This window comes from Festucalex cinctus, chromosome 1, assembly GCF_051991245.1.
Source record: "Festucalex cinctus isolate MCC-2025b chromosome 1, RoL_Fcin_1.0, whole genome shotgun sequence".
Classification (NCBI taxonomy): domain Eukaryota; kingdom Metazoa; phylum Chordata; class Actinopteri; order Syngnathiformes; family Syngnathidae; genus Festucalex; species Festucalex cinctus.
In genome coordinates this window covers 64,742,244-64,759,844 of record NC_135411.1, presented here as the reverse complement: position 1 = coordinate 64,759,844, position 17,601 = coordinate 64,742,244, and the positions used below count along the sequence as shown (strand labels likewise).

The following is a 17,601-nucleotide window of genomic DNA, read 5'->3' as shown; positions in this document are numbered from 1 at the left end:
TGAATTTGATTAATAATTGCCCTAGTTGAGGAATTACATTGAGAGAAACGTAGTCATTTTCAAAAATAATGAAGTTATCAAATTGATTCTGGACAAAATATAAACTTTTTACTGCTGAAAATGTCTCAATGAGTCAAGTATCCCTTTAAAGGAAGATGTTCCAAGTGACTGCGTGGTAATCCTGTTAATCTTTTGCCCTCATTCCTCAAAACTAATGGAGTTTGTCAACTCTGTCGAGGATTACCCATGTCTAACACACTTTTTCACACTGCAGTTTGTCATTTGTTCGCTCATTTTGGGAGTGAGAGCACAACAGACTTTTTTGTTGGATAAATCATTTTATCAGACCTCCATTTTGCCTTAACATTTTTATAATAAATTATTTAATACTACAGTTTCCCCCCACCCACTCTGATGTAAAAAGTTGGATTTTCATTCACTGCTTTCTTCAGATCTTCATTGAAAATGATGTCCAAGGCTCCAAGGTAAGAAACAATTTGGCACCATATTTATGGTAAATACATAAATACAAAATGGAGGGAAAAAATGTCATGTAAATGAGAAATTGTGCAGGCTTTTCGTTGTTTTGATTCTTAAGCAAAATGGATAAAAGTGGTTTGTGTCTGTGACCTACAAAAATGACTCCAGCGTATTAAAAGCAATTTGAAATCATGGCAATTAATTGATGTGAAATTGTGATTGAATGCATTTAATATTGTCTCACTTTATCTGTACTTTAAAAGCTTTGTTGATCAACTTTTTTTAAATTTCAGGTGGCCTGAGGTCCTGGTTAACACAAAGCTTCATAAACCTGCACAAAAGAAAGGAGGAAAGGTAGGTTGCCAATATTCAACCTTGCTTTATTGTATGAAGGCATCATGTGCAAGCATGCTTCTAAATTTACCACTTAAATGTATGTTTGTAATGAAGCACAGTTCTGCGACTACACACATTTGTATGCTGTAGCCACATTTGTTCCGATTATGTGGTCTTTAATGGATCAACTCAATTTCAAAGAAGCTTTTTCATTAGTAGGTCATGTGTCCAGACAATGATAGACCGTCTATATCTTTTCAGTGTGTGCGTGTGCATGATCACTGAGTTAGTCAGATGGCACTTAAGCAAATTAAGAGCTCTAGTTGGGATTTAACAGTTTGCCACAGTGGTTATTGGATTGAACAAGTCAAGAGTCCAAATTGGCATGTGGGTGAGCACAATGTCTGACATTTCTACACACTCAAGCAGCAAGCAGTAATAACAACAAATCAATTTCAGTTTTCTATATGTACTTATATTATTATTGAGTCTCATCACAATTGTTAAGTCAAGTCATCTTTATTGAACTCAGACAAAGTTAGTGACAACTGGCTTTCCGGCGAAGTTTCAGAATGACCCTAAAACACACAGGTGAACTTCATTTGACCTTTTGTAAACTTTTGAACACAAGTCCAACTGTTCAGTGTTCCACTACGTTTTGCCCAACTTGCTGTTCAAGGAGCTGAAGGTCACAACAGGTGTTTGACCCATAAATTGACCAATATATGTACAAGGATGTCCACTTCTATGCTTTTCTGTGATGGTTTCAGTATCTCTTTTGCAAAATACAGCACATTGGGTCAAGAGTTTGATGCCACAAGGAGTAAAAACTACTCCTAGTGATGAGTTATAGCTACGAAGAAGTGGTTTGGCAGGTTAACAGTAGGCTATGGTAAGTAGATAGATAGATAGATAGATAGATAGATAGATAGATAGATAGATAGATAGATAGATAGATAGATAGATAGATAGATAGATAGATTATTATGTTTTTTACATATTTTGAAAGATGGATCACATAATTTTTTTGTGTCATATACTGTCATATTACATGAAACATAAATTATTTATCTTTCCATAAAATTCTGTCATTAAAAATTAACATCACCTTTCTCCAATTTTAAGCATTACTATTCATGATACAATGTTTACTTACTATATTATAAGTAATGGTTTTAAAATGTGATAATGTTTCTAGTTAAACATTAAAACAACCTGAAAATAAGGCAAAAAGTTGTTGAAACTACAAATATGAACTGTATTTTTGTTACAGTTTCACAGTGGAGTGAGAGGTGTGGACCCAAATGATCAGACAGAGGAAATGAGTGACGTAGGGTGATTTATTGACAAGTGGGCAGGAAAACCAAGACTTCAACAAGACTTGACTTGATAGAACTGGGCTTGACAGAACTGTAGCTTGACTGGACAGAACTGTAGCTTGGCTTGACTTGACTTGACTTGACTTGACTTGACTTGACACCACAAAGCTTAACAGACGAAACACCCAGCATGACCCACGTAACACCAGCAATGCACCCACACCAACTGGACAAACACAACGGGCTAAATACACTAACAATAATGATCTAAAGAGACACTCCTGGGGGGGAAAACAAGGGGCTGAGGGCCCTGATTGGTCACATACTGGGAAGGGAAGACACACTCAGGTGGACGTGGTTTGACATAACAAGACAAGGGAAGAAACCCGGAATACATGACAAAAACACCAACTATAGACAAACACACCCCAAAAACACCAAAAGAAAACAAAATCCCAACCCCACAGAACCAAACACTGAAACACTCGTTGTGAATTTAGCCATTTAAGCACGGAGAAAATTGTTTAAAAACACAAAAACATTGCACAGTTTGACACATGCATTCAAAAGTTGCAGAAGTTAAATTACATTCACTTGTAAAGGTTTCTGATGTAAACAGTACAGAACAAAGAACTTTTTTTTTTTTTTTTTTTTAGCTGTTTTGCTGGACTTTCAATTCATTTGAATAGGGACACATTCTACAACAGACAATTTAAAGACAAATCTCTAATATGCAGCATCACATGTATGCTAATATCCAATCCTTTGCACCTTTACTTCACCAAGGAAAAAAGAACCAATAAAATGTTTGAAGCTTGTATCTGTCTCTCTGTCTCTCTCAAAGGAGGCATCATCATTAACAGTGCCTGTATCTAGTAGAGGTAAACAGGCTGGCAGCGGTGGACAGAAAGCCACTTTAAATGGTGCAAGAAGTCACAGCGTCAGCAGCAGTGACAAAGACAGTAAGTCTGCTGTCTCACTGAGAAGAAGCAGCCACCAAGGTCGTGGTGGTCACTGGGCTTCCAGGCCATCGTCTCGTCCATCCAGACCTGCTCTACAGCTCTGTAGCAGCCGGAGCTTTTCATCACTCCACACCTCCTCACTCACTACTGCTCCGTTCATGAGGAGCAGTCGCTCTCTCAACAGACTTGACCAGAGGGCTACTGGAGATGGTAACGTACAGAATATATACTTTTTAATGGTGCTAGTATGCATATACCAAAATAACTGAGACAGGTGATATTTCTTAAACAGACTCTGATGTGGACAGAAATGCTCAAGTAAGGAAAGAAACATCTGCAAGTAAAGTCCTCCTTTGTGGAAAACCGTCCCCTAAAGAGACAACCAGGTTTGTTATTTTCTTAGCAATGTTTGGTCGCGCTCATGATGATCTGATTATAATTCATGTTTTTCATCATGGAAGGACTAACAGAGAGTTGGATCATGGTGATAATGATAAAAAGAAGGGATTGAGCAGCTCATGTGAAACACAGGAATCTTCTTCTGAACTTTCTAGCACTGCACGTACTCAACATGGTGATAAAGTCAAACAAGAGGTAATGGCCAAATATATCTTTAAAAGTTCACAACATGCACATTCTACGGCAAGGGAACATTATGGCCCACTCCGTTCTGTACTTGGGCACTGGGCATTTACATATCAAGAGTCCTGTTATCAGGTTTGGGGGGGGGGGGGGTAAATGCAGGGACAGAAAGGCGACGAGGCAGTGATGAAGTCCAAAGGGGGTTTTAATTAAACAAAAATGAGGTGGTGAACACATCAATGGCATGCAAAACCAAAACCAAAAAGTCCATAATCAAAGTGATAAACTAGACAAGAGACATGTCATGACGTAGCAACAGCAGGACGTCACATGGGTAAACGACAATACACTAACAAGGAGCGAATGGAAAAACAGGAACCTAAATACACACTCACTAATTACACAACGAGACACGATATGCGTGGCTGAGGGAAATGATTGGCTAACAAAAGGTGGGTTGACAAGCACAGGTGGACTTGATTACGCTTGACGAGACAAAGATACAAGGAAAAGCAAACAAAACAGATCAAGACTAAAACAAAAGGAAAGAAGACAACAAAATCAACCAAAACACAACACAAAACATGACACCTGTGACATTTGTTACATTAATTTAGCAGTTTCTCCCCCTAAAAAGTGGTCAATTAAAGCATATATATTCGTTGTCACCCCGCCTACTGCCCAAAGCCAGCTGGGAAAGGCTCCAGCACCCCTCGCGATCCTTGTGAGGATGAAGCAGTTCAGAAATTGGATGGATGGATATTCTTTGCTGTTTTTATATTGTATCTAAATATTTGGTTAATTGATTTATTGGCCATTAAAAAGTATGATAAACAATTTACTGTACATGTAACTATATATTGTCTCTTTCTTTTTTCTTTTTTTTTTTCATGACAATGGTTGTCTGTTGGATTGGATTTTTATGGATCTTTATTGAAAAACAATGACCAACAGACAGTGACAGAATGGGAAAACCTGTCGATTTGCTACTATTTGTTGAATTTTTGAAACTTGTCTGAGATGTTCCAGATGATTTCCTCATTTGCAAATTGGCCTGAATCATTATGTAATAATAAACAAGTGAACATTTAAAAAAAAGGGGGAAAAAATGCTGATGAGGAGAATCTTATGCACACTCTAAAAACATTTGGGTCAAAAATACCTGATATTGGGTCAACTTGGTCATAAAACGGACGATCCATCTTTTTGAGTTATTTGACTCAAAAATTTGAGTCAAAGTTAAATTTATAACAAAAGCAAAAACAACCCCCAAAAGTTGGTTGCTTAGTGGGTTATTCATTTGACCCAATTTTAGGGTTAATTGAATAACCCAATTGAATTGTGTCAAAAAAAAAAGAAAAAGAAAAAGAGAGAACTGACCGACAGTTATTTTTCCAAAAAAGTTAGATAAAAAGATTTATTTAACCCCAAATGTTGGGTCAAATTAAGCAACCCAATTTTGGGGGTTGTTTGATGGGGGGGATTCATTTTAACCAACTTATTGTTTTATTGAATAACCCAATTGAACTAGGTCAAAAATGAATTGACCCAACTTTGTGTTAAGACAAAATGTTGGATAAAACTAAATTAAGCCAAAAATCCACACATTTTTGTGGGTTATTAATTTGACTGAACTTTTTGAGTAAATTGAATACTCCAAAAAGTTGGGTCAATCCCTTTTTAAGGTTTTTTTTTTTTTACCCAACTGTTTTTAAGAATGTAATATAAATGGTGCCTACCTCTTTTCTCATTTACTAGGATGTGAGTGATGAATAGATGTTTCTGTATCTTTGTTCAGAACAAAGGTGGAGGGTATTCACTGGTGACAACAGGGATTCGACGCAATTTGATCCAAACAGTGTTGAAAAATGTGAAGCCCACACCTGTTGCTGCAAGGTAAATAAGTTTTAACCTCTTAATTCATACTACTTTCTTTCTTGTTTTATGTCCCAAAACATTTCTTTGGATATTTTCTTCACCGCACCCAAATGGAACTAACCATGAAGGATGATTCTGAAGTGGAGCATCAAGACGAGCACTTACAAGAGAACACGTGCCGCAAAGGTGCCGAAGACTCAGAGAAACCAAAAGGAGGCGAGTTCAAAGTGCAGCACAAGATGGAGGAAACATCAGCTGACATAAGCTCCGTGTCGTCTCCCAGCCTGTCGCCCACCTCCTCACCCTGCACTGACTCGTCATCTCCTTTCAGTCCGACGCAGCAGATGGATGAAGGCAAAGGTACACTGAACGTCAATGAGCAATTGGTTTTTATTGTCGAGTCTTCCCAAGTGTTACGGTGTGGAGGGTTTAAAACCCAGGTGCAGAGAAGCAGGGCGTGGAGGCAGAGGTGCAATTTAAAAAATAAATAAATAAATAAATAAAAACAAATTAAACAAAAACAAGGAGGGGAACAACGGTCTGGCTAACAAACAAAAACATCCAAAAAAACAAACAAAAAAAACAAAAAAACAAGCAAGGCAAAACATGGGGGAACTTAAGGCAAAAGCAGGCAGCATGACGGAAGGAAACCATAATGAATCTACACAGACAGAGGGAAGACGAGAGACTATGTACATTGTACACTAATGACATAACGAGACACACCTGTGCGAGACGCAAGTGGCTGAGAGTTATTTTTATGTGTATTACTTGTGCACAACGTTTAATAAACAGAATGGTTAAATGAAGAAACACATTTCTTACCTAGCGAAGATGCTTTTCTATTAGCTGCTGCTAGATTACGTCACTTCTGTGTGACACACTTACAAACGTCTTTATTCCAGTTAATATCAAAATAAATATACTTAAAATCACATTTAAAATAATCCCCAAAGGTTCATGTATTACATTAATTAGCAAAGACTAAAACGAAGGACATTTTTGCTTTAATTATAGTTAATTTTAGTTAGTTTTGTAAACATAAAATGTAGTTTCAGTTAGTTTTCGTTTTTTAAAAGAGTATTTTCGTTTTTATTTTATTTCGTTAACGAAATTGTTTTTTGAATTTTAGTTTTAGTTTTTTCGTTTATTTCCGTTTACTAAAATAACCTTGGAGGGCACTGATTGGTGGACACATGAGGAGGGGCAGGCAAACACAGGTGAACGTAATTAGTCTTGATGAGACGGGGGAAGCCCACAAGGACAATATGACAAAACACAGATCATGACAAGAACTTCAAAAAACATAAGGACAAAATCAAACTAAACCAAAATTAAACTTGAGCCATAACTTAAGTAACAAAATCAACCCAAACCATGACACCAAGGAGTTTTTGTCTGGTTTTGTTTATGGCAACTTCCTTTACTACATCTACCTTCAACTTTTATAATGCTGCAATTATTCTTGTCATGATCCCACTGACATTTGGTGAGAATTTACTCAATTACTTCATATTGATTTTAATGTAAATATTCAATTTTAGAAAATTAATATAATTCTCCAATCCAAATTAGAAGCTGTATGTAATATCAAATGAAATTGCTTTCAGTGATAATTTTAACCCACGTATTGTCCTTGCACGATTAATAAGTACAAGTTTTACTCTAAAGTCTTTCTGCAACTTCAGGTTCTGCTAAGATCTGAAATTGATTCTTTCTCTTGAAGAACTATCTTGATACACTTTCCATTCCTTACAGTCAAGATTTGAGTAATCGCCCAAATCGTGAATACCATAACCCTCATCAGTTTTCCACTCATATTTTTGTGTCTAATCTCTGGTTAAACTACAAGTGGCAGATTTGTGTTTGATGCCATGATGTTGTTCTTTAAATCTAATTGTGTGTATGACTTTCCATGCAGGTGGCTCTACATATTCGCCATCATGTGTGATGCAATCAAATGAAGACAGTTCTGATCAAGAGCGCCGTCCTTCTGAGGCCGAAAGAGGGCAACTTGTCATTGAGGTCAGACAGACGTGCATAAAAGCGAGTTTATTGAAAATTCTATATTCAAATGAATTTGAGTGCTTGTTTCCTTCTACAGCTGGAAAGAATACAGATGGAACTGTCTCAGCTTCAACAGTTAAACCAAAAACTACAACATGAACTAGAACTAGAGAGGGAGAGTCATTTAAGAGAAAAGGTTATTCCAATGCAGTTTTTATTATATTTTGTCTTTATCCTTGCATCTCTGTAGAGAAATATGGACATTATCAAAGATGATTTACGCGTAACTTGACACAAAACAGTTATCTACAGCAGTGGTTCTCAACCGCGCTCCTCGAGTACCCCTATCGAGCCTGTTTTCCATGTCTCCCACAGCAACACAGGTGTTTCAAACAATTAGCTAGTCAGCAAGCTTGCATGAAGCCTGATAACGATCCTCAGGTGTGTTGGCTGAGAGAGACATGGAAAACAGGCTGGAGAGGGTTAATCGAGGACCGGGTCTGAGAAACAGTGATCTACAGCACCGCCTACTATTATCCTTATTTATTATTGCACCGTCTACTATTATCCTTATTTATTATTACTGTTTTTTATATTGTAGAATGATCTTCTATTCAATTCTAACTCTGCATCAGAGCCAGCTTCCACCCTGCACCGACTCCAAAAGATGAACCACGAACTCCGTGATGAGTTGGAGGCACAAAAGCGAATACAGGAGGAATCCAGGGAAGCCGAACTCCGTCAGAGAGTGGATCTCTTAGCTCAACAAGCGCAGCTGCTTGTGACGGGGGATGCGACAGCTCTTGCTCAGGCCCATCTAGAGCAAGAACGCAAATGGTTCCACGAGCAGCGGATGGAGTGGGAACGTTCCATCACCTCCTTGAAGACTCAGCTGAGCTTCAGTGAAGAAAAGAGGAAAGAATCAGAGCTGCGCACGACACGGCTACAGGAAGAGTCGTACAGTCAGCGGGCTCTCCAGGGGGAGGCTGAGGGGCTGAGAAAGGCTCTTCAAGAGGCCACAACACAACTGCACACCAATGAGGATGCACAAGCTCAAAAAGAGTCTCTCCTGCAGAAGCATCTCATGCTCCTTCAAGCAAGCCAGGAGCGAGAACGGAAGAGTTTGGCAGCCAGCTTGGCGATTGCAGAGCAACACTCGCAAGAACTTCAGCAGAAATTGGATCAAGCTGAGCAGCAAGTGGAGAGCCTGACTAAAGCGCATATGTGGAGTAGGGATTTTGAAGACGCCCAACAACAACTCCGAGAGGAGTTAGCTTCTTCGGAGGCTGCTGTTCAAAAGTATCGAGATGAAAAAGAGCAGATGGAGCAACAATGTCAAGAGCTTCAAAATCACCTGTTGGAGGCACACGAGGAAATGAGCAGGTTGCAGAGTTGCTTGAAAACAGAAGAGACGCACTATCAGGACCTTCAACAGGAATATGAGAGCATCTCAGAGGAACTGATGGCGGGTTTGGAGAAGGCGCAACAAAGGGAGGCTGAAGCTCAGGAAATGCGAGACGGCTTTGAGAGGCTCCTCGACACAAAGGAGCAAGAGCTGCAGGAGGTTTTGCTGAAGATGGAAGTTTTAGGTAATAGTCTGGAAGAGACGGAAGCACAACTCGATGAAATGCTCAAGGTTAGAAACTGTGCCTCTTCTCATGTGGAGGATGAGTCTTTGGAGGCAATGCCGCACACAGAGGAGACACCGGAGCCCCACTTAAGTGACAGCAAACCAGAGGAAAGAGACACCAACCATCATCACTCAAGAGTCCGGTCCCATTCACTCGGCCCGTCGCACCAGTACATCATCACTTCAGGAGACGACCCGGAACGCTTTACGTCGGCGATCCAGTTGCTTGAAACCAAACTTTTCGTAACAGAGGAGAAACTAAGGGAAATCACAGAGCGACTGGAGGAACAACAGGATCACAAGAGCTGCCAGGACCCCCGTCTTGACTCCCAGCTCACCCGAAGCCGAGCCTTGGCCCAACATCTCACTCTGCTGCTTGACAGCAGGGCCAGGGAGAGCCAGCGCTTTGCAGAGGAGACGGAGAACCTTTGCAGGCTGTTGGCCGGTCGCTTTCAGCTTGCGCTAAGCATCATACAAAGCTGCCGGGAGAAACTTCGAACCAGCACCACTATTGAGCTGATGGAATTTGAGGGGAGACTATCAGCTGTTGAGACATGTCTTCAGCAAGGACGGAAAGATGCGGAAAAACAACAACATGCATCGTTTAATGCCTACAAAATGGAGGACAAAATCCCCAGTGATGTATTGGCAGGAGTTGAGAGCAGCATTGACGGAGAGGTCGAACTCACTCACACAGTACATTCAGAGGACATCATTAGTGTTGGCGAGTGTTTGATGAGAGAATTAGTTGTAGTTGAAAAAATGTTGGCAACCCTAAAGGGTCCAAATGAGCAACTCAAGGCTTTAGTGCCAAGAGAAGGTGGTATGACTGTGGCACACAGGTACAAACTCATCATCTCCCAAATACTGACCTTAAAAAAGCCTCAATTAGAGGGAGGAGGAGCTAGAGATGACCACGAAATCATCATTAGAGCCTGCATTGAAGCAGAGTTAATCTATTCTGCCTTTAAAATCCAGCAACAATATCAGAAAAACTCTCATGGCAAAGGTCCTGTAGATACCAACCCTCCAACATTCGTTTCCTATGAAGAGCATGATGTGGTTTTAGACAAAACGTCAATATGTCTTCAATCGCAAGACCTAACAGATGAGGAAAGGCCACCCTGGTTAGAGCGACTTATATCCAGGCTGCAAAGCAGAGCTAAGGTCGTATGGCAGCTCAGCCGGGAGGTCACTTGTATGGAGGAAAACCGCGAAACCGCCTCCGTAGTGGACTTGAGCTGGATGCAGGAGCAAGCAAAGCTGGTTTATTTGTCAGACAGGCTTTACTTGGACGTGGAGCAGGAGCATCAGCGATGCGTAATGTTGCAGGACAAACTGCAGGCTTTGTGCAAACAGCAGGACGCCTCATTAACGGATGAGCGGGAGGCTTTTAATCACACCTTAAGTGAACTCCAGGAGGACAACAGAGCACTGAGAGAGGAACTGGAACATGTTGAAGACAAGATAATATCCATGGAGACCGGAAACTGGAGATTTCAAGAAAACAAACAAAGAATTGAGGAGTACCACAAGGAAAGAATGCAAAAACTAGAAGCAGAGTTCCAAATGAAGATAAAGGAACAGCAGCAGATACACAAAGAAGAGATGAAACATTTGCATGAGTGCCACATGAAATATTTTGTTTCTAAAGAAAAACATACTGAAAACTTTAAAGAGCTTAAAGATAACTCATCCCCAACAGAGCAGCAAGAAGCCTGCCTGAATGACTTTGAAAATCATCAGGTACGGTAATCATCATGTCTCTTAAACAGGTCAACATGCTGAACAACTTCCAGCTGTTCCTAATATTTTGACTCCCTCATTTAATGTATTGTAATTGGACGGAATTCTCAGTTGGCCGATGTTAGGGAAGTTCCAGGACTAGTACCACAAAACATACAGATATTTCAAATCCAAACTACACTATGTTGTTCTTCGCCACAAATTGTCAGACACTCAAGGCATTATGAACAGGAACCTTGTCATACTTCCACGTCTCGCCTCTTCTCACACACAGAATGGGACAAATGGTGCAGGACGTACAGACCTGCGACATTGTCTGTCCTATACTAAAGAAAAAAAAAACCCTCATAGTTTAGGTTTGAAATATTTCTTTTCTGACAGCAGTCCTGGAACCTTTCTGACACACCTCATAAATTTTCCATACTTTATTTAGACCAAATAGACTTAGTTTTAGAGTCAACTAAAATTTACATTATGAAGAGAGTAAAATGAAAAATTGCAAAATAAATAAATAAATAACTACATAAATAAAAGTCACTCAAGAGTTGATGAGTTGGGACACCGCCACACTACCACCTGAGCTATGCCCCTCCTACTGTTTGCTTTTCTCCAAGAGACCAAAGACATAGTTTTTGGTCTTGGAGTTCGGAAGGTTCCTTGGAATCATGGAATCAGCTGGAGCTGACACGGGTGATATACTAACAGAGAGCAGGAGCTGCTTGGCTCAGGGAGTAGATCGGCTGTCTCCCAAGCTGGAGGTCGTAAGTTTGTTCCTCCACCATTGAGTCACTTTTATTTTTAATTTTTTCCAATTCTTTATTTTACTCTCTTCCAAGTGTAAATATTACTCTAATACTGAGTCTATTTGGCCCCACTCTAAGTAGAGACAAATTTACCCTACAGAATTTACTGTGCTATCAAAAGATTAAACATTTTTAACTAATTGATCACACAATTTTTTGTAGTTACTGTAATCACGATTAATCAAATTTTTCTACTTCTACTTTTTTTTCTTCAAAGCTAGTAACAGATATTTACTTGAGTAAAACGTTGGAATTGATGTAAAATCATCAAATAGAAGTATATATTTGTCGTCGAAGACTGTTTTAATAGCTTTCTTTGATTCTTGAATAGAATACTTCTGTAAAATACAGTTGTTAAACAAAAGGAACAAAACGGACTCAGCCTTACAGGCCATCTTCTATCTCGGAAACAATCTCAGAAGCCTCTTGTTTACTTGTGCTAACGAGCACCAAACTTTGGTTTGTGAGACCCCGTTGAGGTAACGAGTAGGGAATTTTGCTCTGACATATGCCATTTGGCTCTGCAAAGTATGCAAATTGCTATAGAAAGCAAGGAAAACAGAAAGTAAAACTATATTGTCCATGTTTATTCATCTTCAGTGGCTATTCGAAGTTTGGCTGCACACTGAGTTAATTGAGTTAAGCTTTAATAAATTTCAATTAATCTCCAGAGTTATCGCTTTTATTTAGACAGCCCTACTGTATACTCTTGTGTGTGTCATTTCGTTGTCCTTAAAACGTACCATTTACTTTTCTTCATATGTCCTATTCATCTCAGGTGTTCTGTGATGAACCTTTCAGTGGCATGGAGGAAATGCACAGGAGGTTGATAACAGAGCTGCAGCAGCAGCATGAGAAACAGGTGGAAGAACTTATCAAGGAAAAGGAGCAGCTGATGCAAGAAGAGACGGCTGCCATAACAGCATGTAAACAAACAATGACTTCTAGATGAAATGAGCGAATCGGATCTCATGAATCTACGCGAGCAGCAATTCACAAGCTGCCATATGCTGTTGTTTTCCAGCCATTGCTGCTATGAGGAGAGACCATAAAGATGACCTGGAGAACCATCGAATGCCTCAACACGTCTTTGAGACGGATGATATCACACAGATCCACAAAGAATATCAGTAAGTGCCTGCTCAAGTTATCAATGAGATTGTATGCAAATGTTCTCTCTCGCTCGCTCTCTCTCTAATTACAGAAAGGCGTTGGAATTATTGAATAAGGAGCTGGAGGAGTTGTCATTTGAGCACACTCAAAAATGCCTCGAAAACTCTCAGCTGAGAGGAGAGCTGCAATATCAGAGAAAATCCTTCAGGAAGCAGAGAGAAAGTGCAGACAATAAACTGGAGCAGGTCTGTGCTACTTAATGTTTAAAATGTGCAATTGTTGGGGTTTCCGGTGAACACCGGATGATAGATCCCACAAATCGCAGAAACACAGAGGCAGTTAAATGAATTTATTACAATCGTACTACAACAAAAAACGCTGGACGAAGCCAGGAGAAAACAGTTAACAAAAAACGCTTGCAAAAGCTGCAAAGAGAGGTAGTAACAAAAAGACACCCGGGGGCTATAAAACCGCACAACGCGGATAAACAAAACCATAATGCAAAACACGCTGTAAAAAGCGGACAACTAAAGACGACGTAGAAAAACACGTGAATAACAAACACTCAAGCAGGAGCTGAGGAAACTCAAAACTACGGAGCAGAAAAGGCTCAACTCGTGGATATCAAAACAAAGCCGAAGGCTGAAGAAACACAAAACTATGAATCGGAAAAGGGGCTCACGAAACAAACGAGAAACAAGAGACGATGCGAGAGATTAAGCTAAGTCACACGAGGTCAGAATAAAGCTCTTGGCGAAGGCGTAGCAAGGTCAATACTCCGACAAGGAGTGTCAGCAGTTCCAGTCCTTATGAAGGGTTGATTGTGAATGGGGAACAGGTGCGGCGCAGGAAGACACGCCCCTCTACTCAGACTGGAAGAAGCAAAACACAATGCCCTGAGAGTACAACCACAACAGTAATAATTTGTGTTGTTCCGATACCGATACTGGTATCGGCAGAGGCCCCGATACTGCATTAAAACAGTGGTATCGGTATCGGTGAGTACTCGCAAGTAACATGCCGATACCACTAATTCCAACACTAATATAGGACTTTGGATACAGCATCTTGTGTCTTGCTCGTGCACGACATTCACTGGTATGTGACATGTTCACTTCATGCCGATCTAAGATATCCTATTGGCCCTTGAATGCTCTAAATCAATGGCAGGACAGCTTTTTCATGTTGAGAAAAAACAAACAAACGTAGGTATCGGTATGGTATCGGCATCGGCCGATACAGCAAAGCTGGGTATTGGAATCCGTATCGGGGGCCAAAAAAACTGTATCGAAACAACACTAGTAATAATAATAAAACATCTTTGTTCATTTCTGACAAAAGACTGATGAGTCACTGTGCATCCATCCATTTTCTTGACCGCTTATTCCTCACAAGGGTCATGGGGGGGTGTGGAGCCTATCTCAGCTGGCTTTGGGCAGTAGGCGGGGGACACCCTGGACTGGTTGCCAGCCAATCGCAAGGCACACAGAGACGAACAACCATCCATACTCACAAGCACACCTAGGGACAATTGAGTGTTCAATCAACCTGCTAAGCATGTCTTTGGAATGTAGGAGGAGACCGGAGTACCCAGAGAAGACCCACACAGGCACGGGGAGAACATGCAAACTCCACCCAGGAAGGCTGGAGCCTGGACTCGAACCTGAGTCCTTAGAACTGGGAGGCGGACGTGCTAACCAGTCATCCACCATGCCACCCTCACTGTGCAATACAGGAAAAATAATAATAATCAAAGAACTCACTCTTATCTAGGATTTATTTGTAATAAAAAAAAAAAAAAAGGTGCAAAATAAAACTGACCACTCCCTGATATTTAGTTTTGTACAAAATCGATTGAAGGGCAAATACAGGTTTAACTATTAACTGTTAAGCGTAATACTATACTGTCAAAGCAGGTGCAGTGGCCAAGTGGTAAGGCGTTGGTCTCGTAAACCAAAGATCATGGGTTCAACTCCCATCTGTACCATAACAGAAAAAGGATCCTTCAGAAGTGGATGCTTTGGATTTTGAGAGCATCTGGTTGTAGAAGTAGTGTTACAGGTGAGTATGTGGTTAAAGGAGAAGCAAGGCCAGAGGTTTTCTTTACATCAATATGTTTTATGCACCCCTAATAGTCTTAACACTGATTAATATTGCGTTTGTTGAATATGAAGTCAGTAGAAAATCCACTAGTTTTTACCCATCTCAGGGTGCGACCATTTTGCCACTTGCTGTCAACTGAAAATGACATCACAGTGAGATGCCACATTTTAATGTACTGTATGTTGTTGTTGTTTTTGACATGTTGCAGGCGATGGAGGCTGAGATAAACTTCCTAAGACAAGAAACCGTATCTCTCAGAGAACAGTTAAAGATTGCTCAAATGGTATGGCTGTCTTGCAATCTATGGTGGAAAAAAAGATCAATTTTTGATAATACTGTACACTCTTGAATGACAGGATAAATTGTACACCCAGAACAAGATGAAGGACTTTTATAAAAACAACCATGATGAACACTATCAGGATGCCAAGGCACTAAGTGAGGATGTCAGTTTTGCCGCCGTGTCTTCCAGTAGAGTCGCATCTGGACACAATCCTGGTAAGAGAATGCTAAGTTGACTGGCTAACCTTCTGTAATGGAGTTGTGCTTCTTATGTATGAAGTAGATTATACACATGATATTTAAATGTCTTATTTCGTCAGATGTCAACACAGCAAATACAAGCAACGCTGCGTTAGCAAAGAAAACGGACAAACCGTCTCTCCTTCGTCGACTTAGAGCAGTCCGGTCAAAGGTAAACTGATGCTATAGTACATAGTGTAGCAATGTTACAAGTAGGCAGTAGGAAAATTAGCTATAGAAACAAGTTAGGATGTTAAATTCCTGCTTCATTGTTGTTTTTATTTTAATTTAGTATTTTTTTTTGTAATATTCTGTTTGCCTTGCAGAGTTTGAAAGAGGGCATCTCTGGCCAAGAAAGGGTGAAGCTGTTTGATTCATTCTGATCAATCAAGGATGATTACCAGTACTTCAGCATCGGTGTCAAATGTACGGCCCACGGGTCAGGGCCGGTCCAATCGCGCCCTTGGGGATAGAGAACCCTAACTGTATTCCTCAAACTAAAATAACTTGTTGCTAAACCCGTCGCTGGAGTTTACAATGATGACTAGTATTTAAATGATGACATTCTGAAATAGGCAGCATTTGATGCCTGATATTGATGCAATGAAGACTCAAATATGCCAAGTTTCAGAAGCGGAAGCTTTTCACCAAGTTCTGAGAAAATGAATATCTGTCTATATGTATTTATGTGGACAAGGCATGGATGGGGACAACTCTACAGGTTGTCAAGGTTTCCAAATTCAAAATAATTTGTGGATCTTTCTTTTCTAAAAGGTACATAAAGTTGCACATATGTAAATGGAAACACTAAGTCATAATACTGTGGAAATTGCACCCATTTTTAAAAAGAAAATTCATCATATAATTTGCAACGAGATAATCAATAAATGTGAATATTTTCCAAGTGTACTTGAAATTATTTGTACCGAAGCAATGGGGAAATATTTGGAACAGTACTTATAGCTTGTTGTGTACCAATGTATATATACAATTACTATACTGTACTGTATTACATTACATTACAACTAGACTGTACAGTGATGCACTGTTTTCCTATATTACATGCATTGTCACAAAAAAACTGTGATGAACATATTTTACCACTAGATGTAGCATGATGCAAAATTATGTTCCCTAACTGAAGGCCAACTTGTAATACAGAATTGGTACCACAGCAGGTCACCATCACCCTTGCATAAATCTGATGCACGACAAAGAGCTTCAAATAATCCTCAATTGCACTTTATGCAAATTTTGGCTGGTCTTTAGGATGGGCAATTGTTTATTGTAATATAAAAATTTCAACATTTGGTAGCAAAATATTCATTTGCTCACAAACACATGGTACTCAGCTGTCACTTTTATTTGATAAACTATACATTGTAAGAGACAATTTTTACTGCATTATTAAAAATGATTTTGCAAAATGAAACAGGCTTACCTTGCATTTACATTGTTGTAGAGGTATTAACTGAATTGTTGTGGTACAACTTAGCATTATATAGAGCGCTCCAGAGCTATTACTACTAACAGCTTCATTTTATTGAGATTTAATAGTCAAGTCAAGATTTTATTGTTTTGATTCTTAACTGGAGCGTTACAATGAGAGCTTTAGGAACAGGTTGTTTTATAGTGTAATGATTAGGGTCACAAATTACAGGACTTAACAATCACAAGTGCAGGGCTCTCATTAATTTGCATGTTATAAATCACAGTGCCCTTGCAAAGGTCTTGGTCTTGAATGTTGCTCCCTTCCACGGAGTCACATTTCTCAAGAGGAACATCGCACCTCATTAAACCCTGCACTCTTTTCCTGTGAAGAGCTCTCGTCATGTGAGGCAACATTTTCAAAAGAGCAATGCTGACTGTTAACGCTATCCATCATCAAGAACACTGCAGGGTGAACTTTACTTGCCCGAACCTGTGCAGTATTTCAGGTTTAATGTTATTTATTTATTTATCCATCCATCCATCCATTTTCTTGACCGCTTATTCCTCACAAGGGTCGCGGGGGCTGCTGGCGCCTATCTCAGCTGGCTCTGGGCAGTAGGCGGGGGACACCCTGGACTGGTTGCCAACCAATCGCAGGGCACACAGAGACGAACAACCATCCACACTCA

At 39.9% G+C, this 17,601-nt stretch overlaps 1 protein-coding gene and 1 non-coding gene across 7 annotated transcripts; both read left to right on the top strand.

Annotated features, from left to right (window-relative positions):
* The first annotated feature begins 233 nt into the window (after positions 1 to 233).
* LOC144004946 (uncharacterized) lies at positions 234 to 16,780 on the top strand. 6 transcript variants are annotated; one of them, XM_077502695.1, is made up of 17 exons: positions 234 to 485; positions 774 to 834; positions 2,980 to 3,307; positions 3,390 to 3,483; positions 3,559 to 3,691; positions 5,478 to 5,549; positions 5,686 to 5,917; positions 7,479 to 7,582; positions 7,662 to 7,760; positions 8,166 to 10,940; positions 12,522 to 12,669; positions 12,768 to 12,873; positions 12,948 to 13,101; positions 15,168 to 15,242; positions 15,334 to 15,457; positions 15,562 to 15,653; positions 15,808 to 16,780. In XM_077502695.1, the coding sequence occupies exons 1-17, from the start codon at positions 466 to 468 to the stop codon at positions 15,862 to 15,864; spliced, it is 4,674 nt and encodes a 1,557-aa protein (XP_077358821.1). In that variant the 5' UTR covers positions 234 to 465; the 3' UTR covers positions 15,865 to 16,780. The 6 variants fall into 6 exon arrangements, with proteins under 6 accessions (XP_077358821.1, XP_077358813.1, XP_077358831.1 ...); XM_077502687.1 differs by having other exon boundaries at positions 15,316 to 15,457; XM_077502705.1 differs by lacking the exon at positions 5,478 to 5,549 and having other exon boundaries at positions 15,316 to 15,457.
* Positions 14,772 to 14,843, top strand: trnat-cgu (transfer RNA threonine (anticodon CGU)). The gene has a single exon. It is a non-coding gene; the product is annotated as a tRNA-Thr (tRNA).
* Positions 16,781 to 17,601: the final 821 nt, after the last annotated feature.